The sequence below is a fragment of the Gallus gallus genome, chromosome 28 (genome assembly GCF_016699485.2).
Source record: "Gallus gallus isolate bGalGal1 chromosome 28, bGalGal1.mat.broiler.GRCg7b, whole genome shotgun sequence".
NCBI lineage: Eukaryota > Metazoa > Chordata > Aves > Galliformes > Phasianidae > Gallus > Gallus gallus.
Genome location: NC_052559.1, coordinates 769,376 through 796,467, shown reverse-complemented (window position 1 = coordinate 796,467; position 27,092 = coordinate 769,376). Strand labels below are relative to the sequence as shown.

Sequence of the window (27,092 nt, the reverse complement as noted above, 5' to 3'; positions counted from 1 at the left end):
TGGGAACAGAGACCCTAGCCCTAACCCTGAACCCACCTTCAGGGCAGATGGGACAATGAAGTGGTCAAGGTACAGCAAAAACACTGACCCTCCTCTGTCCTGGAACAGCTTGGCCTTGCCCTGTGCCCAGTTATTTCAAGAGGGTATTTGGAGGTGGTGACACATGCCCAGCCCACCCAGGAAGAATATGGTTGCTCTGAGAGCCACCTGAGTCAGCCACATGCTGTGCTGGAAATGGAGGAGGCAGAGAGGCAACATTACCAATGCAATTGTCGTTCTGCACTTCATACCCAGGGGGGCAAATGCAGCGGAAGGAGCCCTCCAGGTTCTGGCAAGTGCCTGGGGAGCAGGTCCCAGGCAGGCTCACGCACTCATTGATGTCTGCAGAGGAGGGGAAATAATCAGTGACAGCATCAGTGCTCAGCTCTAAGAACCCAGTTGCAGGGTGCCTTTCTGCAGGCAGGCCCTCACCTAGCAGCTGCACACTGCTTTGCTCAAAAGACACAAAGAAAGCATTTTCCAGACATGCACCTTGGCTACGCAGGCTCAGCTTTGCAGGAGTGCTGCAGGAGGCAGTGTGACAGACTCAGGTAACTCGGACACAATGTGCTTGTCTGACCCTACAGCCTCAGGGACTGCACAACAACACTGGCAACAACTCCAGCAGAGCCAGTCCTGACTGTAAGGTAGTTCCCAAGGCATCACTGGTACAATTTGGGATGCTTCAGGAGAATGGACATGGCAACGTTTGCCCTTGCTGCCTTTAGGTCTCAGCTGGCATTGCTTGACCAGAGATGCAGGTACAGTGAGCCCAGTTTCCATGGGCACTTAAATGATAGTGCTTTGGTTTGACTGGACCTGGGGGCTTGTGAGTGGTTCTGGAGAGTCTATTGCCTCCTATGGGAATACCTTTGAGTAGACCAGCTTGAGTCCATGTCTCACAGCACTGCTCAGTGGCAGCCATGCCAACACACAGCTCAACTCCCCAGGAAGGACACTCACCTACACAGTTCTTCCCATCGGGAGTTCGGTCATAGCCCTCTTGGCACAGGCACTGGAAGGAACCGATGCTGTTGATGCATTGGCCGTTCCGACACACCTGTCCCAGCATGGATGAGCACTCATCAATGTCTGTGGGAGGGAAATGACAAACACAGTGGGAAGAATACACACAGCACATTAGTGTCAGCATGTCACCACAACCACCCCACGCCCCTGACTGCTGACATATACAACCACCCCTGCAGTCACAGCCTGGTGGGATCCAGCACTTAATCCTGTAACTGCTACAACCCGATACGCAGAACTGAATTCCTGTATGCCACTGCAGGACATGCAGGGAATGCCTCACAGCTCCTGCCAGATGACACCAGTCTGTCATCCGTGTGCAACTCACCCATGCAGTCATTATTGTGCGTTAGCTCAAAGCCAGGGAAGCAGAGGCAGTTGTAGGACCCGACTGTGTTCTTGCAGGTCCCATTCCCACAGGGCTGTCGGTCACATTCGTCAATATCTGCAGGGAAAAAGACACTGCTGACTGAGAGGCTGAGAGCCACTGCCTTGGAGGGGAGGGCAGACGAGGCCCAACCAGCTGCACAGTGCCACTGTGGTTTTGCAGCCTGGGATTACGAGGACACGGTGAGCTGCCCGTGGCTGTGTGTGGCACTACCCAGCAGGTGCTGGAGAAAGCTCACGTCCATCGTGAAATGTGATTCGCTCAAAAGGGCAGCGCAGGACTGGGGTGGCCACACTGACCCATGCACATGGTCTGCTCCCCAGTGGCCTTGAAGCCGTTGTGACAGATGCAGATGTAGCTGCCCTCAGTGTCAACGCAGTCCCCGTGGCTGCAGACGTTGGGGATTTCCTGGCACTCGTTGCGACCTACGACGAAGCACAGTGGGTGCTGGTGAGCAGAAGGGATGGATCAAATGGAAAAAGACGAGGTGCTGCCCTTCTGCAGACACTGCTGAGTCTGGGAGCAAAAGCACAGCAGGACAGGGCTGCAGGTTTCTGAGAGATGGCTTCAGTGAGAACAAGCAAGACGACGTACTGATCTGCAATCCCTACAAAGGGATTTCAGTGAGCTGCCGCATGAAAGCTGCTCTGCTATTTCTGCATCCTCTGGGCCACGCTAGGACTAAAAAGAGGTGCAGATAACAGATGGAAGGATCTGGCATTCTGCTGGGTGACAGCCACCTGCATGACCAGAGACCTTTCCTCACCCCTTAGGGGCCTACAGTCTCTAAGAACTATTCCGTAAGTGGAGGTATCCCACAGTCACAGCATGGACAGGTCGTGGTTCCCAGGTCTGACAAAGGGCCAGGAAGGAGCACAGGGGAACGGGGCATCCCTCATCCCGTCCTTCCCTGAGCCCACCCCAGTGCTCTGCAGAGCCAACCAAAGGGCCCAGCAGTGCCAGCAATCCCACACTCGTCTCTAAAGCAGGCAGCAAGCAGCTCCCATCTTACCCACGCAGGCTCCGCTAGGTGACAGCTTGTATCCAGTCGAGCATTCGCACCTGTAGCTGCCTGGGATGTTGATGCAGTCAGCATTGCGCTGGCAGAGGTTCTCTCCACTGCTGCATTCATCAATGTCTGCGGGAGAAGCACATACGGGCTGTTGGGGCATCGTCCTGCTGGGGCTGGAGAGGCTCAGTGGAGTCACCTGAATTTTAACCCTTAGTTTGCTTCAACCAGTGTCAATTTTTTATTTTTTTTTTAAGTAATAAAATGCATTTTAGGTACAATTCTTTTAAACACTTTTAAACCCAACAACCCATGCCAAGGAACAAAGGAGGAGAAACAGACAGGAAGATTCATGAACATCAGCAATTTTTGTCCAACCATTAGCGTGGAAAATTAAAATTATTTCAAGAGAAATGATGGCTGAGAACGTGCAGATTCTGTTCCATCTCTGCTGACAGTCCTGGCTGTGATGCACCATGAGTGAAGGAGGTGCCACTGCTACACTGCAGCCCCCTCAGCCTCCCAGCCACCCATGGCAGCAGTCCTGGCCACCGTTACCTTCACAGATGAGCAGTATGTTGTTGTAGCTGAATCCAATGGGGCACTCACAGCGGAAGCTGCCAATCTGGTTGATGCAGACACCATTGGTACAGATAGCAGGGATCTCGCTGCACTCATCGATATCTGCACACAGAGAACATCTGTCACCATCCCAGGAAGGCAGAAAGGAGAAAAGCATCCCTCATTACTGGAATACCGTTGCCCTTGTTCATTCTAGAAGGAAGATCAGCAGGAAGGAGCCACCAGGCAAACAGCAGAACATCTCCTGCAGGACTGATACTGGGTCGTGCAGACAGCACCACGCTGTGCTGGCCTGCAGAGCTCTGTGGCCATTCTGCAGAGCTCTGTGCACACGGCAGAGCCACACAAGACTCCAAGTCATAGGAGATATGGGATTGCTGGCAGAGCCTGTATGGCACATGTTAGGAGGGAGCCTGCCCAGGACATCCACTTTGCTCTGTCTGAGTGTGCCTCTGCGGCAATGAGGACATTAGCTCAGGGTCAGGGACCAGGCTGCAAATGGGGAGCTCAGGAGGGCAATGAAGCACTGAGCTGACTCAGGGGTCCCTGACTCTGACACTGTGATCAGCACAATCCACCAGCAGCCCCATTGCTCCACACACATGGCTGACACCCTCTGTAGCACAGTTCATGCTTCTCTGCTTCCTGGGGAGGGAAGATGAACTCATTTACTCCCTCTCCATTCTCCTGTGCTCAGGTTGACACTGCCATGACCAGGTGAAGCAATGATTAACTAATCTGCTGTTTCAGAAATGCCCAGCAAGACCATCTTTCAAGACTGCAAAGCATCTGTAGACTTCACAACATCTGTAGACTCCACAAACACCGGGACTTTCACCAGCACCTCTGGCTTTCCATCTACTGAAACACAAACCTGAAACTTCAGCTCTCAGCACTCTGAGGCTGTCAGGTCTGTGCTGCTGGCAGCATGAGCAACGGGTGAATTCTGGATCTACCTGGCTACTGCCTGTGGTCACTGACCACCTGTCTCTCCAGGTGCCACAGAGACCAACAGGTGTGCAAATGTGGGGAGCTCTGAGCAGCCTGGACACTTGGGAGAAGGGTCTGAAGACATGGCGAACCATGTTTGTCACCTCTTTTCCTTGCCTTTTCTCTGCTCAGGTCTTAATTTGCTAAGGGAGGGGAAACAAACAAGCTCACAGGTACTGTGGCAGAGAGCACTGGTACTGCAGGGTGTGGGGCAGCGGGGCTGGCAGTACTCACCAATGGGCTTCCCTGTGTGGATGTCGATGATAAAGCCAGGGGCCTGGTTCCCACACAGGATCTGGTACTCAGCTGGAAGGGGAACATCACAGTCACGGCCATGCCTGGTGAGCAGGCAGTGAGGAACAAAAAGCCCAAAGAGGATACAGAGAGCAGGAGGACCCGCACAGTGCTCAGCCAGGAACCACAGGGCTGGCACATGAGTACACTGAGCACCTGTATGGCTCAGGGTAAAGGCCCCAAACCACTGCATGCCCCCACACCTCCTCAGCAGATCCCACAAACCTCCCCCATCTGCAGGCACCAATTTGGTCACCTGCATCCCTCCAGCCTGTGGAGCTGTCTGACATTGTGCACATCTGCAAGCACTGCCTGCCAGCCATGATGCTCTCCCTTTTCCTCAACTATTTTGTTACTCCCACTGTGCCCATATCCCGGAGCTCTTGGGGGCAGCCATGGTCTCAATGTGCCTTTCCAGGAAGGCTGACTTACGGCTAGCTGGTGTAGGGCAGGGCTCACACGGTTTGTTCCAGGCTTTGCCAATGTTGTAGGAGCAGCAGCACATCTTCTTGGTCATGTTGAAGGAGAGCTCGTTCTCACACGTGTCATTGTAGTTACGATAGCACACGCTCTTCCTCATGTCTGCAAAGGCAGCCCAGACAATGACTTGTGCCTCCTGAGTCCCAGCTGTGCTCCCAGCACTTCCCACTCCTTCCACTCAGCCACAGTGCCCACAGTGTGCTGCCCACCATACCACCCACAAGCAGTGCACAGCCAGGGCACTGACACAGCCCTTCCCAGAGATTCAGATGATGCCATACCCATGCAGTTGTTTCCTCCATTGACTTGCATATATTCGGGGGGACACACACAGGTGTAGTTGCCAAGGGTGTTGTAACAGGTCCCAGGGCCACAGATTCCAATGTGAGCAGAGCACTCATCAATATCTGCCAAAAAGAGGAGTCTGAAGGTTAAAGTACTGAGCACAGGTAGTGACAGGCCTAACATGGAGTGGAAGGTGGGCTGGGCACATGGTATAGACAGGGCTCATACAGCCTGGCACAGGGACCAGGCTGACCTGGCATAGGGAAAGGAGCCAGGGTTTGTGGTAAGGATGGAGAAAGAAGAGATTCTGCCATCCACTCCTATGGCATGAAGGAAAGGCCTCACACAGACAGAACCACAAGTCTGCAGACACATCCACACACATGACATACACACCAGGCACACAGGTTTGCAGGGCACGGTGCAGTTACCTTCACAGATCCGGGTGTCCTCGTTGAGGTAGTAGCCAAGGGGGCACTCACACTGGAAGCTGCCAAAAGTGTTCACACAGTTGCCACCCTGGCAGAGACCTGGCAGCTCCTGGCACTCGTCGATATCTGTGGTGGGAGAGCAGCCAGGAAGTGTTCACCACCTGAAGCCCCAGCAGCACCCCCAGCCCAGGACCCACTGTGTGTGTGCTGACCCACTGCCTACACCCATTGCCAGCACCTAAGCAGCTCTGCCAGGTGTCTGGAGAATGCTTGAGGAGAACACACACTTGCTGTTTATCACCCAGTGGTTGGAGCTTAGAGAGCACACAGCCAGCCCAGCAGTGCAGCAGATAGTGAGCAGGGCTCTGGGCAGGCTTACCTTCCAGGATGACAGTGATGGGGTTGGGCCGGAAACCTTCTCCTCCAGGGCACAGGGTCTTGTACTCGGCTGTAGGAAAAGTCAGTCAGGGGGTCCTGAGCCAAGTAAGCTCATGTGAAAGAGGGTAGGGAGGGAAAAACAGGAGAATTCCAGGAAAAACGGGCCATGAAGATGGTGACAGCGGTCCAGGGTAAGCGGCCTGACTCTCATTGCGCTCTTAGTGCACTCTTAGCCAGCTTAGCTCTCTCTCTCTACCTGCCCACTCCTAAAGGAGTTTTTTCACATCCACTTCCCTCCCCCAGCCTACGGCGATGAGGAACACAGGATACCAACCCGGACTCCCCATGCACAACTTGCTGGTTTTCCCTATCCCACCTTCTCTCAGCCCTGGTCCACCTGTGCAGCCTTGCACAGCAGGGTAAGCTTCTCCTCCCTCAGTTTTCTTTGCTTTATTGTGATGAACACAAATACCAGACCTGAGGCCCCTGAGAAACCATAAGGACACAGCCCCTTCCTCTCCCTTCCCTCCTATATTGCCCATTCAGCCCAAGCCCAATTCCATCCCAGATGCCTTCCCACTCACTCGTGTTGGCTGGAGGACAAAGCTCGCAGGGGTTGCCCCATGCACGACCCAGTGAGCAGCAGCAGGATGCCCGAGTAACACCAACTCCAATTTCTGCACTGCAGGAGATCCCCCCATCTCCACGATCCTGGGTGTCCAGGAAGCAGTTCCCAACACGGGTATCTGCACAAAGAAAGCACTGTGTGAGCAAACCTGTCCAGCAAAGAACTGTATGCATGGGAGAAATAACATCTCTCCAGTCAGGAGAGTACCCATTATGGTGAAAAAATGTGGGCCAGGCTTAACAGGTGGAAGATACTCTTCTTTTGCTGCACTACTACTACCAGACTACTATCTCTGGTAGTGGCCAGCACTGACCATGAGGGACCAAGAAGGACCACCAAGCTCTTGGTTGAAAGGTATGTTTACAACACAGATCCCCACTCACCCACACAGCCCACACCAGTGGGGTTCAACTCAAAGTCTTGTGGACAGTTGCACAGGTAGCTGCCCGGAGTGTTGACGCACAGGCCGTTGATACAGTTCACGGGGTCTGCACATTCGTTGATATCTGAAAAGATGGAAGGATGATAAAGACTGAAAAGAATGATGAAGACTGCCACAGAAATGGCAGTCCCTACCCTAAGTTCTGTGTGGTCTGTATAGGCTGTGTTCCCACAGCCATGATGTTTGCAAGGCTCGCAGAATACACTCACAGCATAACTCGGTCGGAAGGGACCTACAAAGAGCATCAAGTCCAACTGCCTGATCACTTCAGGGCTAACCAACAGTCAAAGCAAATTAAAGAGGGCATTGTCTGAATGCCTCTTGATCGCTGAACAGGCATGGGGCATAACAGCCTCTCTAGGAAGCCCGTTTCAGTGTTTGACCACCTTCAAGTTTTTCCTAATGTCCAGTCTGAACCTCCCCTGGTGCAGCTTTGCACTGTTCCCACTTATCCTGCCATCAGATACCATGAAGAAGAGATCAGGACCTCCGCCTCTGCTTCCCCTCCTCAGGAAGTTGTAGAGGTCAGTGAGGTCACCTCTTAACTTCCTTTTCTCTAACCTAAAAAACTTGAATGTCCTTAGCTTCTCCTCATAGGATAAGTCTTGCAGCCCTTTTACCAGCTTTGATGCCCTTTTCTGGATGCTTTTAAGAATCTTAGCATCCTTTTTATACTTTGCAGCCCAGAACTGCAAACAATATTCAAGGCGAGGCTGCACCATGCTGCGTTGAGCCTCATCCCATGGACCCACAGAAGTTCTGTACCTGTGCAGTTGCCTCCACTTCTGTCCAGTTCATAGCCATCATCACAGGCACACCGGAACATGCCAGGCAGGTTCTGGCAGGTCCCAAATACACAGATATTCTGGAAAGTGCATTCATCAATGTCTGCAAAAGAAGGAGAGCTGGGTACTCAGGATCTAGCAAGGTAAGGGACAGAAAAGGCTTCTCCCACTCCCACTGAAAAGCATTCACAACCCAGCCACCCACATGGTAACCCACCTCCTCATGATCATTCTAGTGCCAAGGGATATCACCTCCTGGGTGAGCAGAACCAGGCATGCTGCATGTATACCTTCTCCCCTAACTCCCATTTATTTGACTGCTCATATCTTGCATGGATCCTTGGCTTATCCCAGCTCTCTGCAGGCTGGGGACCAAATCCTCTAAGTGGAAGAGCTGACAATTCTGCAGTGTTGGTCTCACATGGACCTGACAGCCTGAGGAGCAGCAGTTCGGTGTCAGAGCATAGCCTGCAGTCTAGTATGGCCCACAGAGATGTGCTCACTGGCAATGTGGTACCCAGCACTGACTGACAGGTTTCTGACCACCTGCAGTAACACAGGAGCCTTGCACCACCAAACAATGGTGAGTTTTGCTTAGTAGTGGATCCGGTGGCTATGGTGCATTTGCAAGGGAGAGATCAAGGCCATGAAGGACCCTGCATCTCTTGGAGCAGCAAACAAAACTCAGGTTACTTACCCTGGCAGGCCTTGCTGTCCTCTGTGGGATTGAAGCCCATCTCACATTCGCAGCGGTAACCTCCAGGTGCATTGAGACACTGCCCATTCTCACACAGGTTCACATTGTCTGCACACTCATCCACATCTGGGGAGAGTCAGGTGTGAGATTGACATGGCATTAACCAAGAGAAAGGAACTTCCTCCACCTTGCTCAGGACAATCCCACAAGCTTGTTAGCTTGTTCCCACCCCTCTGCTAGAAGGCTGCAAAGAAAGGGCACTGCAATACTTCTAATTGTTTTGAACCACTCTGAACACCTGCTGATAAGAAGGTGGATTTCTCCTTAATGAACCTCAACAGGTTATTCTGCAGGGCAGGCTGCAGTGGCTTTCAGGGGATATCTGGTTTGGGGAACAGCCCACAGGCAGCCAGATGCCAAGAGAGGTTGGTAGTTAAAATGAGGTGAGACAAGCAACACAGTTAAGTCACATTCCTGCTGCTAAGTGGGTCTGTGGGCCTCACCTGAGCATGAGAAGCCATCTCCATTGAAGCCTTCTCGGCAGGCGCAGCGGTAGGAGCCCGGTGTGTTGATGCAGTTGGCATTCAGGTTACACTTGTGCTCTTCTGTTGCACACTCGTCCAAGTCTGGGCAGAGAGAAGCACCCCCTCAGTATTTTGCCTCTGGCCTTTCCTCTAGGCCTGGAGAGCTAGTGCAGGGACTCCAGGGATGTGCTTCAGGTGGACAAATAAGTGGCTCAAGAGACTGCAGCCTCCAGGCACTTGGAGCACCTGTGAGACTCCATGGCCATTACGCACTCCCCTGGAAGCGCTGACAAAGTCTGGCAGTGAGAAACACTCATGCACACATATCCATATTCCTCATGCATCCCCAGTTCAGGCACACATATCATGCACGCACCTATGCATCCTTTCATACACACCATACACTTGGATCCAATAAATCCCTGCAGTCATGTATAAGCACCATACACACAGCACAACCCCACATACCTCCCACACCCACATATCCCTGCACATTCTACACCATGCACCAACACACCGCCATACAGCCATGCTACCAGTCTGACACTCAACACACATCTCAGCATCACCCCCACACTCCACATCCTACAAATACATGCCCTCACTCCCATGTTAATTGCCATGTCCTTCTCAGACATAGTTGCAGAGCCTGACAGTGCAATACCTGCAGACCCTCTTCATCCCACACCTACAAAAATCCTCATCCAGAGGGGTTCAAGAACACTGTAAGCACAAATGCCAACACAGGCCAGCCAGCAGAGGTACCCACAGAGCACCGACATCCTCTTCAAGGTTGAGAACTTACCATTGCACTTCAGTCCATCTCCAAGCCAGCCTGTGCGACACTTGCACTTGAAGCTCCCAGGCACATTGATGCAAGAGGCGTGCATGTCACAGTTGTGAGCCCCAATCTCACATTCATCAATGTCTGCAGGAAGGAAGGACACTAGAGTATGACAGAGCTCAACTTCCCCAAGACACAGTGAGGGAGCCAGGTGCCATTCTGCTAACTGCTCAAGGCACTGATGGCTCCTGGGAGCCTGAACCCCAGGGAACGAGAACAGGGTGATTTGTGGAACAGGCTGCCCTAGGGTTGCATCCTTGAGCTGAAGAGCTGATCTGTACTCCCCGCTGGAATATAAAGATAAAAGGAAGGGCAGGTCCCTGGTTCAGATATAGAACAGGAAAATGTTACCCTGCCTGAAATCTTCCCTACTGCCAATGTCTGCCTGCACAGCAGGGGCTACCAGCACCCAGTACATCCCTGGGTGCCCACAGTATCCCCATCAGAGGGAAGACATTCCCTCCCTGGCAGCTGCTGTGGGTGTTTGTGAGGGTTCCTACCAGCACTCCTGGCTCCAGGTCTGGCGTGCTCTCACCTGTGCAGCCTGTGGTTCCCTTCTTGACAAAGTAGCCCAGCTGGCAGTGACAGATGAAGGAGCCCTTTGTGTTTTCACACTCGCCATGCAGGCAGATGTTGGGGTTAAGATCACATTCATTCACATCTGCAGGAGAAGAAGGATTTACTTTGAGCACCACAATAACCATATTCTGACCCTTGGGCAAACTTCTGGTGACATCCTTCTCTCCCTCCAACATCAGCCTACAGATGCAGTGCTGGCATGTGCCCAGGGCACAGCTTGTCCTTACCAATGCAAGTCTTCATGTCCAGGGATGCCATGAAGCCATCAAAGCAGAGGCAGCGATATTCCCCAGGGATGTTTGTGCACTGCCCGCCATCACAGATGTCTGGATTATCCTCACATTCATCAATATCTAGAAAGAAGGAGACTGTTGCTGAAGTACAGATGTTACAGTGTGGGGAAGTATACTGTGGGAGCAGCAGGGGCAGAAGGGAGTCACAGGTGGGGCTGTGTAACAGATCATGCAGTTACATGACTGGGGGTCCCAAAGTGAGGTGCAAAACAAAGAGTAGTGCAGAGAAATCACCTCTCTGGAAGCAACCCAAAAACGAGAACCCTTCATCCTGAAGCCAGCACTATGGGCAATGGACACAGAGAACTACGGGACAGGATCTATGAGAGCCAGGCTTAGTGCTCACCTGCACATGATCTCTTGTCTGGCATCAGTGCATAGCCTTCACTGCAGCTGCACTCATAGCTGCCCTCCGAGTTGGAGCAGTGTGTGTCACAGCCACCATTGGTTATGGTGCACTCATCAATGTCTGGGGGAGAAAGGAGAGGTCAGGAGTCTGCTTGAGTCATCATCCAGACTACGTGCATTGCAGCAGAGCTGCTCAGACACAGTGCTAGCTTGGAAAGAGAGAAGGTGGGAGAGGTGCCTTTGTGGTGGGCTTACTGAAGAGGGATCAAAGCTCCCCATGACAGATGACTGCATTACTGTCAACTCACAATAGTTGATTAGAACCCCTTGTCAAGAGTGTTGGTCCTGCAGCAGCTCAAGTAAGAGGTTCACCCCTCTTCTGGAGCTAACTGACACTCAGGCCCCCCATTGAGCATCACAGGAGGTTTGAGGCCAGGAGCTTGGAGCTCTTGGCACAACATATGGCAAAGTGGAGCACTCACCGACGCAGCCCTGCCTGTCTGGTGTGGCCTGGAAGCCCGGATCACACGCACACTGGTAGGTCCCAATGACGTTGACGCAGCGTCCGTTGCGACACAGGTTGTCACTGAGGGAGCATTCATTGATATCTGTGGTGGAGAGAACATTTTGAGCAGCCATCCATCCTGACCCCACCTTGAGCATCATTTGGCACCCAGCCCTGGGTACTCCTAACTGCTGCTTCCAAACTTGATCTGTCCTTGCCTTCTGATCTGAAACACTCCCACATACTTTCTGTCCTGAGATGAGAAAGCAGGCTGATCCCCAAGTCAGGCTCAGCTCTGGGCTGGTGTGATTTCACTCTTCCATTTTTCCATCCTTTCTGAGCTAGCAAGTCCTCACAATTCACTGTCTTCTCCCATCATTACTTAGTATTGTATATGATTCCCCAGAACCTGAACCACAAACTCCTTCCTGGTCATGTTAGAACCCAGCCTCAGTTCAGACCATCCTGGGCAAGTTCCTTTTGCTCACATGCCTTTTGCACGGCTTGCAGGTTATGGCCATGCAAACCTAAAGAGAACTAAAAATGAATTGGGTGTTTAACACATAACAGCCCCTGACAACTCGTCACATTTGGTCTACATTTCAGACATTACAAGGGATTGGAACTATTCCTGCTTGAGGTGCAACCTGCTTGGGAGATTAAGAGTTGGGGTGTATAGATCTGTGTGGGTAGAGTTCATGGGGCTCCAGGTCTAGGGAATGATATTTCATTTACTGGTAAAGATAACAGATACAGCAGTTAGAAGCTTTTCCACTGCCTTAGCATCACCCTATTGCTCAGTCTTCAGTGAACAGCAGTTAGAATAAGAGACATCCTAAACACAATGAATTCTTGAGGGTAACCTCAGCCCTTCCTGGCTGAATGTATTCTAGTCATGCAAGGGATTGGAAGGACATTCCTGGGCCCAGCATGACACTCGGTTCTCACCACATCATTATCTTGACCAGACTCTGGTCATAACATAGCTTTCCATCATCTTACCTATGCAAGTGTTCCCTTCTGAAGTCAGCTCATGTCCAGGGGGGCAGATGCATTCAAAGCTGCCGTCAGTGTTCATGCAGATCCCACCTCGGCACAGCAGTGGGTCTCGCTCACACTCATTGATATCTGCAGAAGGTGACATGAAAAGAGGCTGATGGATCCCTTCAGCTGGGTTTTTCAGATGATAGGGTGATGCTGGTGCCATGTACCACAGCTTCATCACCAGAGATATATCCTAAAGCAGGGGCACATCTCCAAATTAACAGGACTTGGGTGAGTGCAGTGGACTTACGGCTGCATTTTGGGTAATAGCAACTCTTGCATTGAGCTCAGCAAAATGTAAAGTGTGACATTAAGATGAAATAAGATATTAGCCTCATGCAGATTAGCCAGCAAGGAGTGGAGGGGCAGGTCCTAGATCCCATCCCACCACTCTTAGTTGATTTCCACAAGTCCTGTCAACAGAGCGAGAGATCTCTGGCAAATGCATTGTTGATAGAAGATCACCAGACAGACTTCCTTGGCAACAGTCTTTGAGACAGCCCCAGTATCACACATGTGATCAGAAAACACACATCTGGGAAAATTACATATGCACATAGTCTTGATACATAATATCAAGACTAGGTTAGCCTGACAAGTTAGTCTAGCTAGGCAGATAAGAAGGGGAATGTGGTATGCCAGGAATTAGAGGACAGCCACAGTCAGGCTGACTTGGTGGAGATGAACGGTCATTGATGGGACTTATTAAGGCAAAACTAAAAATTATTAAATTGAACATAGATGAATGACAGAATACAAAGAAGCAACCGACAGATGGGAGGAAAGAAATTACCTGAGGATAAAGGATGATCAAATGCACAAGTGAAGGGAAGCCCTGACAATGATAACTGGAAATGGAGTGGGGTAGAAGAATGCTGATGGCTTATCTGCAATTCTCATGAAGGGTTTGGTACATGCTACATGTGGGGGACTGGGCACTGAGCCAGTCAGTGCATTCCTCAAGGGATGAAGCTAATATGAAACTGCTGCAGATTCCAATCTCAAGGAAAGGTGTAGAAACAACAGCAGTTGATTATATATCACTGACAATTGAGATCAGGTTAACAGTGATTTTGGAAAGATTTAATGGAAAGCAACTGCAGAAAAATCGGATGAGACAGCAAGATTCAGAGCTGGAAGAAACCCAAGTTATCAAATGAGTGATCTGTTGCTGAGTAATGTATGGCATTTAGAAGACATCTCCATGTTTTGATGCTAATGGAGGCATTTGATTTAATGGCATGTGATTCTGAGATGTGCAATGACAGAAGGAGGCGAAGCAGTGCTATGAAGATCAAAATTTGTCATTTATGTATCATTTATGTCTATGCATAAATTTATGTATAAGAATGGAAATAATAAGTATACTAACTTCAGCAGTGATCTGATGTTAATATAGCTGACAGGAGCATTTATTAACTACATGTAAGTGGATTAAAATGAGCAATGTAGCATTTGTGATAGCATTTAGGGCAGGTAGGTAACCCAGGTTAATCACAGGAGGACAACTGTGGTTGTACTACACAAAAAGATCTACAAGTTGAGAAACATTTTGCAATGGTATATGAAAACAAAAGAATTGAACATACCGTATCACTCATGCCTGGAGATGGGTGTATGTTTAGGAGTGAGGATATGTAAACAATTAGTGGCAATAATTAATAGTTGTGTAAGGGAAGGCTGAAAAGCAGTAGAAGGAGCTGAGTGGTCACATGGAGGGAAAAGCCAATTATGTATGAGAGTTGGAGCTCAAAGCCATTAAGTTCAAGCTACTGGCCTGGCAGATCTCCACTGAGCATGAGCTAATCCCCACGTGTAAGGGTGGTATCCTCACATGACAGGAATGAAAACACCAGGCATGGACTCTGCTCTTGGGTTAGTGACAATGGCTCCAGACAAGATCAGCAGGCAGTTGATCAAAAACCAATTAGATGCGAGGTTCAAAAATGGACGCTTAGGCACTCAAGCTGGCTTTCTGGCTCCCTGAGTTGCCAGTATGGGCTCACCTTTGTGCTCCCATAGCTGAGGGAATCGTGGCCAGGACATGGCAGGGCAGGACCAACGATGTCCCACTCAGTGTCATGGCAAGAAGAGCCACGGATGCTCCCCTGGGCCATGCTCTAATCCCAGAGCCCTGGTTGGCCAATCTTCATCCCCAGCTCAGAAGACACCACCAGCCCAGGTGCTGGACACAAGTTCCGGCTTCCAGTTGAAAAGGTCCTGATAAATAGATGTCTCTGAGGGAAAGCTCCCAGCTGTGTCTCCCGTTTCTGTCAACCTCACTCTAGTCTGTCCTTGCTCTCAGGGGTACTACTGCCCCCTAGCAGGGACAGCATCAGGACTATCATTGGTGGATTACTGGCCCACAGAAGTTACAAAATCTGTCAGGAGGCAGAGGCTACATCTTTGTATTTTTGCCTTCTTTCTTTGGAGTGGTCCAGGCCTCAAGCTAATGCTTGCTGGGGATGTGGCCTTTCCCTTTGCTTGCTCTAGCTCTTGAGAGCTCGTGCTGCATAACATGAACCCCTGACTTCACATATGCTTCTGCTGTCATCCCAGGAACATCTATGGTTCTCTCAGCTCACACACACAGACCTTTATCTCTCTTACAGGTGCTGCCCTTCACCCCAGTTCTAACTTTGCAATCTAAGCAAGATAGAGAACTCATCTTGGTCAGGTATCACTTCAGCGTGGGGACTCCCATGATACCCCTAGAAGGCAATGTACAGATTTGGCTTGATGCCAAAGAACAGAGAGCTAATCAACCTTTTTATAGTGCCTCTGCAGGCCCAGGTCCTGTGTTTTGTAATCAGCAGTGCCCAGATGCAGCCAGAAGAACGAGAAGGACAGCAGCTTGGCATGAGAACCCTTACCAGATCTGCTACCAGCTACTTTCTTCTCCATTGAAAAACAGTAAGGGTGCTGTTATTAGCCCTTACCCATGCAGTTCTTCATCATCATGAAGCCGCTCTCATAGCCTTCGAAGCACTCACACTCAAAGCTGCCCGGCGTGTTGACACAGGTGCCATGACCACACAGGTCTGGTGAGATGCGGCACTCGTCGATATCTGTGGGGAATGAAGAGCAGGTAGTCATGGCAGGGCAGGCTACAAGCACTGCTACAGCTGGCACTGGGCTGCTCGTCCTGCACATCGAATTTTACAGCCCTGGACTGGCAGGTCCATCCAGGCAGACCAAAGATGTCTGCTTCCTGAAGGGAGAGACAGCAGTGAAGACTTCTCTGGTGCAGAACTGATCCTTCCTCCCACAAGATGGAGGAGCCTTCTGATTGTGACCCTGCCCTTGGCTTCTCTGCACATCCACATGACAATTGCCATGACTCCTCTGGATACCACCACACTGAGCATCCCATGAGGCAGTCATGGCAGCAAGATGGACAAGAGTGGTTCAGAGGGTAGTTGGTCTTCCCTTACCTGTGCAGTTCCTTTCCTCAGCATCCAGAGCAAAGCCATTGCCACAGATACATCTGAAGCTGCCAATGGTGTTTCGACACGTCCCATGAGTGCACAGGCCAGAGAAGACTTTACATTCATTCACATCTGTGCATGAAGGTAAAACAGTAAGTGCTTCAGGGAGGGGATGTCTGCAATGAACTTAGGATCCCAGAGCAGGGAGCAGCTTCCTTGAGCTGTAGTTGAGATGGGCTGAGGACAGCCTACAATTAGCAGCTCCTCTCTTTCTTCTTACCTTTGTAGAAGGGCCTGCCTGAAAGCACGTCCCCTCGGTTGGCAAAGCCAGGTCCCCTTGGGCAGATGGCCTTGTACTCATTAGAACCAACCTTAGGACATTCTTCACAATCGATGCCCCAGGCTGAGCCCACAGAACAGCAGCACATGTCGATCCGGTACTTGCCCGGCAGAGGCTCTGTGCACTCATCTTCATCCCACTTCATGTAGCACTGTTCCACACGCACATCTGATGAGAGAGCAGAGCTGAGTCCCTTCCTGCAGCACCTGATCTCTGGGAAGGCCAGAGATACCATTTTCTGGAACAATAGCTCTGTGGCACAGTTAGCACTGTCCTTAAAATAGCTTTGGCTGGGGCCAGAACGCATTCTCCCTACAATACTCAGGTATGGGCCATTTTGATACGGCCGCCTTGGTTGGGATTATTATATAATTATTATATATATATTTATATATATAGAATATTATTTTTTATATATATATATATATATATAATATTATTATATAATAAAGATTATTAGAATGGATGTGGCTGGCCTGTGACTGCTGGTACTGGGGCACAGAATGGCCTCTTCATAGGCAGCTACTAATGCAGATGCCCTATGAAGGGCACGGGGTTGTCATGGTGTGCCAAGAAAGCAGGCAGAAGTTTCTTTAAGACTCCAGGGCAGGGTCATTAACTAATACTGTTACATCATCTATTTAAAGTGTAATCGCTGTAATAGCCAACAATGATCAGAAGCAGTGGACCCTTGAAAATGCAGCACACAGAACTGGTTACCCATTAAGTCTACCTAATAACAACGACTGCACTACTGGCTGGATATGGGGGCATGTAGCTGTGGCAGATTAGCTTTGATGGGATGGCTTGGTTTGGCAGCTCCTAATGATTATTTTGTGCTCCAGACAACAGCAGTATTGGGAACTGAGTGACAGCGTGTGGTGGGAGAGGGAATGGTTGGGGCTATGTAGGGATGGATGACAGGGATCAGGAGTCTGGATGAGATGAAGTGTTCTTACCCACACACGTCCTAGCAGTGCCATCGAGGGTCAATCCTTCTGGACACTCACACCGAAAGGAGCCAGCTGTGTTCACACAGCGACCATTTGGGCAGACACCAGGAAAGACATCACACTCATTCACATCTGTTGGCAGCAAAGCAAAAGGCAGGCATGAGAGTGGCACACAGTCACGACTACCATGGCTTTGAGGGGCTCCTAGGGATCCAGAAAGAGCCCAGAGCTGCCCAACTGGCTGAAACTGGTGGCTTGTCACACTGCAAAACATCCTCCAGGCACAGCCACAGTCACGTGCAGAGATGTTTGCAAGGAGGCTGTATCACAGTGTCAGACATGAGCAGGCAGAGGGCAGTCCTATTGCACAGGTCCGCAGTTGGTACAGTGCTGACAGAGAAACACCAGGACTCACAGACATCAGTACTGTGTCTGAACACACTGGTGTTACATACTGCCCATACCTCAGCTGCAGTGCTCAGGGCAGGTGCCAAAGCAAGAGATAGCACAAAAATCACAGGGCTTCAGCAGGCTGTGTCCAAACTCAAAGATGCATAAAAACAGCAAATAAACAATGACTATGTTCCCAGTTAAAAAGTCTTCTGTGTCCTGCAGCACTTTACCTTCACAAGTAACCCCCTTCATCCTGGCATAACCCCGGGGACAGGCAGTATCTGCAAGAAAACAGGAAACAAGAGGATTGTTAGCATAGAAATGGGCTGCAGCCTGCCTTCCTACCAAGCAGAACCTTACCAATCTCGCAGCGCTCGCAGGGGCTTCCCCATGCTGCTCCCAGTGTAGCACAGCACTCTGATTTCAGTGTGGCCCCATTGATGTTCACCTCACAACGTCCATCCTGGATGTTCAGCCAGCATGTCCCTTTCATGCTGTCTGCAGGGGCAAAGGCAAGGCATGAGTGAAGAGTGGTCTTTGGCCAAGGTTCCCAGCTTCACAACAGCCAGCTTTTCACAAGAAGCAAGTAGGATAAACTATTTCTGAGTGTGTGACTAGTGATTTTTGGCCTCACTTCATCCTTCAGGCTGTGGGGTGAAGGGTTTTGTAGCATGGATCCAAACTCTGCTGCTCCCCAGAGCCTTGTCCTACCACTGTGTTGCAGAACATTTATTGTTACCAACAAGAAAATAAATGCAGGGTGAGAAAAAGAAAGCCTCAGTGGATCTCCATTCCTAAGCTAGAATTGCAAAGGGTGATGCAGACAGGGCTGGTATCAGTGTCCCACATCTGCCTCCAGAAGGCCATATCCTTACCCACGCAGATGGTGCCGCTGGGATCCAGCTTGCTGCCTGGGGAGCACTCACAAGCAAAGGAGCCAGCATTGTTCCTGCAGACACCGTTCACACAAGGGTTAGAGGTGCACTCATTGATATCTGCAGAAAGAAAGGGACTGTCACTGTAGTAAGTGCCATGGAACCCAGACTTCTGGGCCAGGTATGTGGAGAGACGAGAAGCAAAGAACGTGAAGAAGGGAGATTTTCAGCTGTACAGAGGATCACCAGCCCAGGTTATTCAAATTCTGCATGTACAACTCAAGTATGCATCATCTCAGGGTGGACAGACACTGACAGCACACATCACTACAGAGAGCTTCTTCAAGGCTGAGGGAATGGATGCACTGAGGTTAATGATGAAAACTATGGGGGAATGATGAATTTGTTTGCTCAGGGCTGCTCCTGGCTAAGGTGGAGCAGTCACAGCGTTGAGCATGGCCTTCATAAGCTATGTGAGCCTACAAAGCACTTGCCATTTGCCACAGATAATGAGGGTTTTGTCTAAACACATGGATAAAGTGCCACTGTTTTGGGGCTTTGTGGCTGGGAAACAAATCTCTCATACTCCAGGCTGTAAGGTTTCAATTAAATCCCCAAAACTTGTAATTTTGGTTAGGCTTCAGCTACAATTTGGGGAGCCTAGAGGAAATTGTTCTAGTTTTCGGTCACCAAAAGGCCAGGATGATTTGGGTTTGGATGTCCTCTATTTTGAATGAAGAGTGAGATTTCCCCCTCTGCAAAAAAACCTAAAAATCCCAAAGCCTGGATCTGCTCCAGTTCAAACCACTGAGGTCAAGAGAACCAAAACCACGCTGAACCTTGAGGTCCTCTCAGGCAGGATCACAAGACACAGCTCCTTTACACAGATGCTCTCTGCTGCCTTTAGAGTCCCATTACCTTCACAGGTATCTGTCTCAGTCCTGAAGACAAAGCCCTTGGGGCAGGTGCAGGTGTAGCTGCCAGGTGTGTTGCGGCACAGCCCATTGTCACACAGCAAACGGTTGACGGTGCATTCGTCAACATCTGTGGGCAGAGAGAAAGGATTTCTGAGCTACAACACCAGTGTGTACCCTCCTGCAGTGCTCCGGAAGCTTGAGATGCAGAGAAATGCTCAGATAACACTATATAGGACATAACATATGCGAGTGAACGCACACAGGTCTACAAACAAAAAACTGAAGGAAGATGAGACAAAACAATCACCTTCCACACACCGACTGCCTTCAGTGGTTTGCATCTCCATGCAGTGAGATGCACCTCTTTAGGGACTTAGCTGAGTTTGGTGGTATTTCTAAGGTTGGTTAGTCCATCACATACAGCCTAGCATCTTTCCTACAGCTCACTCCCCGTATCTCTCTTGGGGTCTGGTGCTTTCAGGCCTGACACCTGGATATCATCACCAGGAGCTGGTGACAGTTTTGCCCCAAGGAGGAGGCTGAAGCAGGTCACTTCAGAGGGCTCCTCCACCAGAACTCCTGTGATTTAGGTCACCTACCCCTCCCTTCTATCCAAGCTCCTTATCTAGTCAAAGGAAGGTGGACAGCAGGTGATATGGTGTCTCTCAATCAGAATTGGGGTGGCCTGAATTGTGTTCCAGAGGGGCCTGACCCTCCTGGGCAATCCTAGAGCAAGGTTTAGGGAGACAGTGAGGGGGAGATTCAGTTCTATCCTTAAAGCAATGCAACGTGAAAAGTGAGTTAAATCCCATATGCCCAACTTCTCACGTAGTTCCTTGTCCTTTTCCACTGGGACAAGGCAGGGATGCTGCAGGGCATCAGCTGCTGTACTGCCTCAAGATCCCGTGCAGCTGTGCCATGAAGGTCTGTGAGTACCTCACAGCCTCATATGCTGCATGTGCACCGCCTCTCTCCTGACACTGAGCTGCTGCTTCCCTATGCCACACCAAACTCAGGCTGCCCCAAACTCACCCACACAGTTCTTGCCCGTGGGGTCAGACTCATAGCCCAGGTTGCAGATGCAGCGGTAGCTCCCCCGCAGGTTCTCACACATGCCATTGGGGCAGATGTCAGGGTTGAGGGCACACTCATTGATGTCTGCACAGTGAAAGAGGACAAATTAGATGGATCGTGGCCAACCACAGAGACAGAAATCTTCCACACTCTTAATCCCTCATTGTTTCTTGATGCCAGCAGCTAGCTGAGTCACTCCTCTACAGAAATTCCTCATTCCTGGCCTACCTATCCCTTGGTATAAACCAGTAGGCCCTGGGGAGCCTTACTGCTCTCCTCTTGGTGCTTTGGAGCTGTGTGACATAGTGCTGGGGATGCACAACTTATCCAGCACAGAACTCTGAGCTCAGGAAAAGAGAACTGGACAAGGAGTAGAGATGAACCCAGATGTATTACCACACCAAGCGTGCCTAGGTCTCCCTGTTTTGTTCCTGAGTCTTCTGACAGTACCACAGTCCCAGGTACTCAGATCAGACCACTTAATTGTCCTGTTCAATGGAAAAACTGGGAAGAAGAAGCTGTTTGGAAGGTGCTCCTAGCAGGATGCTGGGGATAACTGGGGTAAGCACAGAGCATGATGGACAACCTGCCTATGCAAATACAGCCCTACTGTAGGAGTCCACTGCTGAGGGCAAAATGGGATTAACAGCAGCCAGACATGCTGGAGAGCACCCTGTGGGCAGTGGGGCCAGCAAAGGGTCATGCCCATGTCTAGATGGTCACAGCAAAGCTGTCCAATGGCACTGAATCCTTGCAGCCCCTAGCCCAGCCATGGTGCTCAAGCTGAACAGACTCCCTGACCACAAAGCTGCCAGGCTGGAACGTGTACTGATCAGGTCAAAGTAGATTTCCTTTTCCTTCTGCTGACATAAAGAACTGAGTCTCTAACTGCTTCCTAGCCCTGAAGAATGTGTGGTGGTGGCAGGGCAAGGGAATGAGGGGTGTGTTATGTCTGGGTGAGGCTACTGCCATGAGCCAGTGCCTGTAAGATACAAAAACTTCAGTTTCAAAGAGTTTCAAAGTGCCTTGGACAAATTTGCCCCAGACTATGAAATTTTGGGGTAGCTCTACAGTGATGTGCAGTGGGTACCATAGGCCACAGCAAGCTATGTGCATAGCTGGTGGGCTGAGGTCTGCAGGGGTCTGGCAGTGAGAGGCAGAGGTGTCTGCCATCACCAACCTCCTATTTCCCCCACAGTGGGAGCTGTGTCCTAAAGAGGAGGGTGCTACATCTGCTAAAGAACCATGTGCCCTGTACATGTAGAAAGCAAGGTAGATGGGTGGCATCCAGGTGGGCAGCTCCTCCTGCTCACTACGAACAAAGCTCTGGTTACCAGGCAAAGACATTCTACCATAGCAAGAAACAGTCTTCCAACAGAATAAAGCAAGTCTTGTTTGTATAGTCGTGTCCTCACAGTGCCATAGTCCCACATGGCAAGCCCAGCCAACGTCAGGGCTGCCCAGACACCAGACACTGCTGGTCTTTGTCTCCATGCAGTCAGAGTTCAGTTACATCCACAGGGAGCTGCAACTCTGGAGAGGTGCTGAGCGTACATAATCCTGGCTGTGGGCAATTCTAGGCTGACCAGAGCATGTCTGACACTAGCATCCTGCATGGATCTTATCATCAGCCTGAGAATGATTTTGGCCAAGAAATGGTGCCCTGGAAGGAAGCCCAAGAAGCCACCAGCGATTTGCCTCTGGCTCATTCCCATTTGGAAGGTTTTGAAAGGCCGTAGTTATCCGGCTGCTTTGCGCTCTTCCTGCTAACCCAAGCACTGCCCAGGGCTGGCAGCAGAGCTGCCTGCCTGACCTCTTGCACAGCTGGCTAATTCAGAGCAGCCCTTTGGCAACACATCTCATGCAGCACAACGTGAATTCTCAGCTCCTTCTCCTTGGGAGGCTGCGAACCCTCCTGTTCTGCAGCCTAGGAGATGAGGGGCAGAGGAATGAAATGAGCAAGTCATGCTCTGTCATGCTCTTTATTCCTACCAAAGCAAGGCGTAAAGTCAAACTCTGTGTGCACATCCCCCATAATGCAGTTCCTGTAGGGTGCCAGAAATCAACCACTTGATTCAATATCCAGTCCCCAGGGATGCTTGATATGTTTTCAAACTGATGGAACAAGGGAAAATGGTTTCAAACTAAAAGAGGGGAGATTTATATTGGATATAAGGAATACGTTTTTTACAGCAAGGATGGTGATGCACCGGATTAGGTTGCTCAGAGATATTGTGGATGTTCCACCCCTGGAAACATTCAAAGTCAGGCTGGACCAGGTTCTGAGCACCCTGATGGAGCTGTAGTGTTCTTATTCACTGCAGGGGAGTTGGACAAGGTGAGGGTCCCTTTCAACTCAAAACGATTCTATGAAGCAGTGTTTGCTTAACATTATCTCATGGTGCTGTAGGGAGGAGAAAAGACATAGAATACCCCTCTCCCCCTCTGCCCAAGCCCACATCTCACATCTCACTAACACAGAGGTATGCTCTTGCATGCACTAACACCCGCTCTGGCTATGCAACCTCTCCTGCACTTATTCACCAGCAGCTCTCACATACACATGCACAACGTTTTAACTCTCCTCCACAGCACTAAGTCTCATGACACATGCTTCCACAGTCACACGGATGTATGCACACTCAGCTAAAAGCAGCTGAAAGACTTGAGAGTGACTTTAGATGTGTCTATTTAGAATACAGTATGTGGGATGCACGTACCTCTGCCATCAGCTGTTATTCCAATGCCACTGCTGCAGAGTGCCTGGAATTCAGCTACGTAGAAAGCACAGTAGAGTCATCAGCTTTTCTGGACAATTTAAGTACAGTTAAATTAACGCTGAGTAACACTGAATTTATAGTTTACTTGCTACAGTGTCATTTGTGGGTTTCCAAACAGTTTATTTACTGTAATACTGTATGCAATACGTATTTTAGATCTGATACTCTTCTAGGAATAGTTAGGAATCCAAAACTGTGAGAGTCCCTGCAACGAGATCAGTACAAGGTTTGCTTGTTGATCCAACCTAAACGTGCTGGCTGCAAGGTGGTGCCCCTTTCTCCCTGCCTATGTCTTTACTGCTCTCATGTCTTCACTGCCAGGCTCCCTAGGGCATCTCACTGAGAACCCATCACAGACTCACAGTGTCTCCGAGCACATTCCTGGCTTTTGCAAACCCATATGGCAAAAGGAGCTTACCAGAGTTTTTGGCAGGGCAGGGCTGGCAGGGCTCCCCAAAGCCATGATCTGGGTTCGCACAGCAGCACTCAGACTTGGTGACTGCCCCTGGAAAGGGACGGGCACATGTGCCCTTTTTAATGCCTCCGTAACAGGTGCTGCGCATGTGGGTGTCCACACAGACCCGTCCATCCACCCCGATAGCCAGGCCTCCAAGGCATTCACATCGGAAGGAGCCCTCTGTGTTAATGCACCAGCCATTCATACAGATTCCTGGCGTCTCACACTCGTCGATGTCTGGAAAAAGAACCACAGAGGGGCTGTTAGCAAACCTTGGGCAGGAAGACACTGAAAATGGCTTCGGTTTATTTTGTGTGGAGATTTGGAGTCTACAGGGGAGCCAGCAGTGCAGTTTGGAGCATCGTGTCCCCTGCTGATGGTTCAAGGAAAGGAAAAGTGGGCTGGAAGTCTCCTGAGACCTAGTCCCTCTCAGAGCAGCAGGGTCTGGTCCCTGCTATGTTAACAGAGCAGTGAGCTAGAGAATTCACTCTGTGTCACAGCAGTATTAGAGGGGTGCTACATTCTCCTTCCTTTCTGCACTCTGCCTTCATATTCTGAACTGTCTGTCCTTGGCAGGTGACACACAAATCCTCGTGGAATATACTCTAGAGGCTGGTGAGAATATGGAGCAGACTGCTGTCAGCTCACACCATGTACGCCATAGAGAGCCTCATAGGTCTACCTAACCTCCCATGGAAAGAGGATTTAATCTCAAAATTGCACTGATATAGTGTAGGTGCAAAAACATTTTCCCTTGAATCCATTCTGCTGGAGACAGGAATTTCTGGCAGCAGAGCTGGTGATGCATGGCAACAGTCTTGCTTTTTCTCAGCTTCCCTTGGCCTCAGACCCACTGCAAGTCCCCAGCAACATGGATGGCAGGTTGGGAAGAGAGCAAGGCAGAGACCAAACTCAGAGACGTACGCACCAACACAGTAGCGCCCATTGGGAGCCAGCACAAAACCTGGCTTGCAGATACATTTGAAGCTGCCATCCTCGTTGATACACATCCCATTGAGGCACATGTTGGTTGTGGCACATTCATCATGATCTGGGGAGGAGAAGCAGAAAATATGAGCAGAGTCTGAGCGCTGCAGCAGGACTCTCCTGTGCTCAGACACTTCTGTCACCCATCTTGTAGCCAAACTGCTTCTAATGGTAACAGATGTTAATCATCAAGGCAGAGTTCCCACTGCTACTTCTGCTAAGAGCTGTCCTGATGCATCCCTACCACTCTCAGCTGATCCAGCTCGCAGTAGGACTTGTGCATTAGCTGCTGGAGGCAGCAGCTCTCAAGGTGATGGAGAATGTCTTTCTTCCATACCCATCCCCACCCATGCTCCTGGATCTCAAAAATCCCAGAGGAACACTCCAGGAGCATTAGCACCCTTATAAAAATGCTTTCCTCGTTTAGAACATCTCTCCTTTTCAAGATTCACTCTGCCTACCCAGGAGGAAGAAACTTGATGATCCTTGGGGTGCCTTCCAACCCAAGCCATTCTATGAAGTGCAGCTCAGATTGAAGTAAACACCAGCCGCATGGAGGACATAGTTTCAGCCTCAACCTGCCAAGGCATATCAGAAAACAGCTTACCAACACAATTCTTGCCATCAGGGGTGATTTCAAAGCCAGCATTGCAGATACACTGGAAGCTGCCATCAGTATTAACACAGCGTCCGTTCCTACACATCACTCCATTCATGATGCACTCATCAATATCTGGTAAGGAAATAAACATAGGAAATTAGCAGCAGGTGGATTATGGAGCAGTTCCAGTCTTATCTGCTCCATTAGTAAACCAGAAAAATGTTCTCAGCCTCTCCAGGATCACATTCTTTCACTACGTACAAACTGCAGAAGGTGAAGATGTGAAGAAAGCTCTCTGCATGCTCTGGGAGTAGCACTAGATTTGGGAGTTGGGCTCTGGGACTTCTGGCTTTCCATGATGTCTCTGTCAACATTCCGTCCCCAGGCCTTCCTTATATCTGAAACTATCCTAGGTCTGTTTAAGCCCACAGTAGCAGCAAGAAATCCATGCAAAACCATGGACTCTGACCCACTACTATCTGCCTCAGAGATGTGGTCTTCAGCAAAAGAAACAGCAGGCAGAAGAGAACAGAACCGAACAGAATATTCCAAGCTGGAAAAGATCCACAAAGATAATTGAGCCCATCTCCTGGCTCCATATAGGACTACCTACAAATGAGACCATATTTCTGAGTATGTTGTCCAAATGCTTCCTGAACTCCAGCAGCCGTGACCCTGCCCTGGAGAGCTTGTTCCATGCCCAACCACCTGCTTGGTGAAGAACCCTTTCCTAACACCCAACCTAACTTCCCCAGACAGAAGCTGGGGTACAGAAGTTGGACAGGAGGTTGGATACAATGTGGTTGACTGAAGTATGGCAGCAGGGAAGGTGCTATGTCGTAGATCAAGAACACGGTGTGCACTCTCTCTGGGAGACAGAATATTGAATGCCTATGGCTAAAGATGAAAGACTAAGAGGATATCTCAAGTAGTGGACTGCTACCGATCCTTATTCAAGAGCTGGGAAAGAAAGGATGATCCCTTCTATGAGCAAATTACGAGAAGTCAGCAGTCCCCTTGGCAATGGGAGATACAGACTCTTTGCAGACCCTTGGTATAGGTGGAGAAGTTACCTGGCAAAAAAGGATCTGAATTACAGAGTAAATGGGATGGCTATGAACAGAAGGAAACTTCCTTTGAGCTATACCAACAGAATAGCATTGTGTAAGCTGCATGGGACAGTTTCTTCTCCTGACAACTAGGGAGGTCACAGGTGGAGAACTAAGTCCAATTTTAGCACCGTGCATTAGAAAAGATAAACACAAAATGGAGAAATTTGACAGGATAAAAACAAGGATGATGACACAATCAGAAACATTAAATTCAACCATTCTGTGATTATTGATGAGAAGGACTGAGAGGTCTGCATTTGTTTAGTCTAGACAGGAGATGGTATCAGAGGGGTTGCAGGTTGCAGTTTCCCAGCACATAAAAACATGCTGAAAAGGAGACAGCGATGAGTTCATTTTTGTGGCCAGGAGGAAAGATCCAGGAAGAATTCAGCTTAATTTTCAACTAAAAGATTTAGATGGGAAATTAGGAAAAGGCTTTCCCATTGTCAGGCCATTGGGAGATCCTTTGGAAATCCCTTCATCAGAAGTATTTGATCTCATGTCCCTGGAGGGAGATAAGGTGATCTCCTGAAAACCCTACGAAGATCTACTGTTTGTATTCCACTTCTCTCATTTCTCCT

The 27,092-nt window shown here is 49.9% G+C and overlaps 1 protein-coding gene across 1 annotated transcript in view; it reads right to left on the bottom strand.

Moving 5' to 3' along the window:
• Positions 1-27,092, bottom strand: part of FBN3 (fibrillin 3) — a 123,859-nt gene that overhangs the window by 12,756 nt on the left and 84,011 nt on the right. Inside the window, exons 14-48 of the mRNA XM_418173.8 lie at positions 25,406-25,531; positions 24,740-24,862; positions 23,773-24,048; positions 23,295-23,348; positions 20,533-20,658; positions 19,502-19,627; positions 18,584-18,703; positions 18,069-18,206; positions 17,939-17,989; positions 17,322-17,447; positions 16,303-16,530; positions 16,029-16,154; positions 15,534-15,662; positions 12,553-12,678; positions 11,528-11,653; positions 11,044-11,166; positions 10,632-10,757; positions 10,361-10,486; positions 9,787-9,909; positions 8,961-9,083; positions 8,458-8,583; positions 7,741-7,863; positions 6,917-7,039; positions 6,490-6,651; positions 5,907-5,975; positions 5,528-5,653; positions 5,093-5,218; positions 4,764-4,913; positions 4,272-4,343; positions 3,024-3,149; positions 2,469-2,594; positions 1,756-1,881; positions 1,397-1,513; positions 1,003-1,131; positions 262-381 (exon numbers count right to left, since the gene is read on the bottom strand). Coding sequence (XP_418173.7) covers positions 262-381; positions 1,003-1,131; positions 1,397-1,513; positions 1,756-1,881; positions 2,469-2,594; positions 3,024-3,149; positions 4,272-4,343; positions 4,764-4,913; positions 5,093-5,218; positions 5,528-5,653; positions 5,907-5,975; positions 6,490-6,651; positions 6,917-7,039; positions 7,741-7,863; positions 8,458-8,583; positions 8,961-9,083; positions 9,787-9,909; positions 10,361-10,486; positions 10,632-10,757; positions 11,044-11,166; positions 11,528-11,653; positions 12,553-12,678; positions 15,534-15,662; positions 16,029-16,154; positions 16,303-16,530; positions 17,322-17,447; positions 17,939-17,989; positions 18,069-18,206; positions 18,584-18,703; positions 19,502-19,627; positions 20,533-20,658; positions 23,295-23,348; positions 23,773-24,048; positions 24,740-24,862; positions 25,406-25,531 — 4,443 coding nt within the window. The remainder of the gene's footprint in view (positions 1-261; positions 382-1,002; positions 1,132-1,396; positions 1,514-1,755; positions 1,882-2,468; positions 2,595-3,023; positions 3,150-4,271; positions 4,344-4,763; positions 4,914-5,092; positions 5,219-5,527; positions 5,654-5,906; positions 5,976-6,489; positions 6,652-6,916; positions 7,040-7,740; positions 7,864-8,457; positions 8,584-8,960; positions 9,084-9,786; positions 9,910-10,360; positions 10,487-10,631; positions 10,758-11,043; positions 11,167-11,527; positions 11,654-12,552; positions 12,679-15,533; positions 15,663-16,028; positions 16,155-16,302; positions 16,531-17,321; positions 17,448-17,938; positions 17,990-18,068; positions 18,207-18,583; positions 18,704-19,501; positions 19,628-20,532; positions 20,659-23,294; positions 23,349-23,772; positions 24,049-24,739; positions 24,863-25,405; positions 25,532-27,092) is intronic.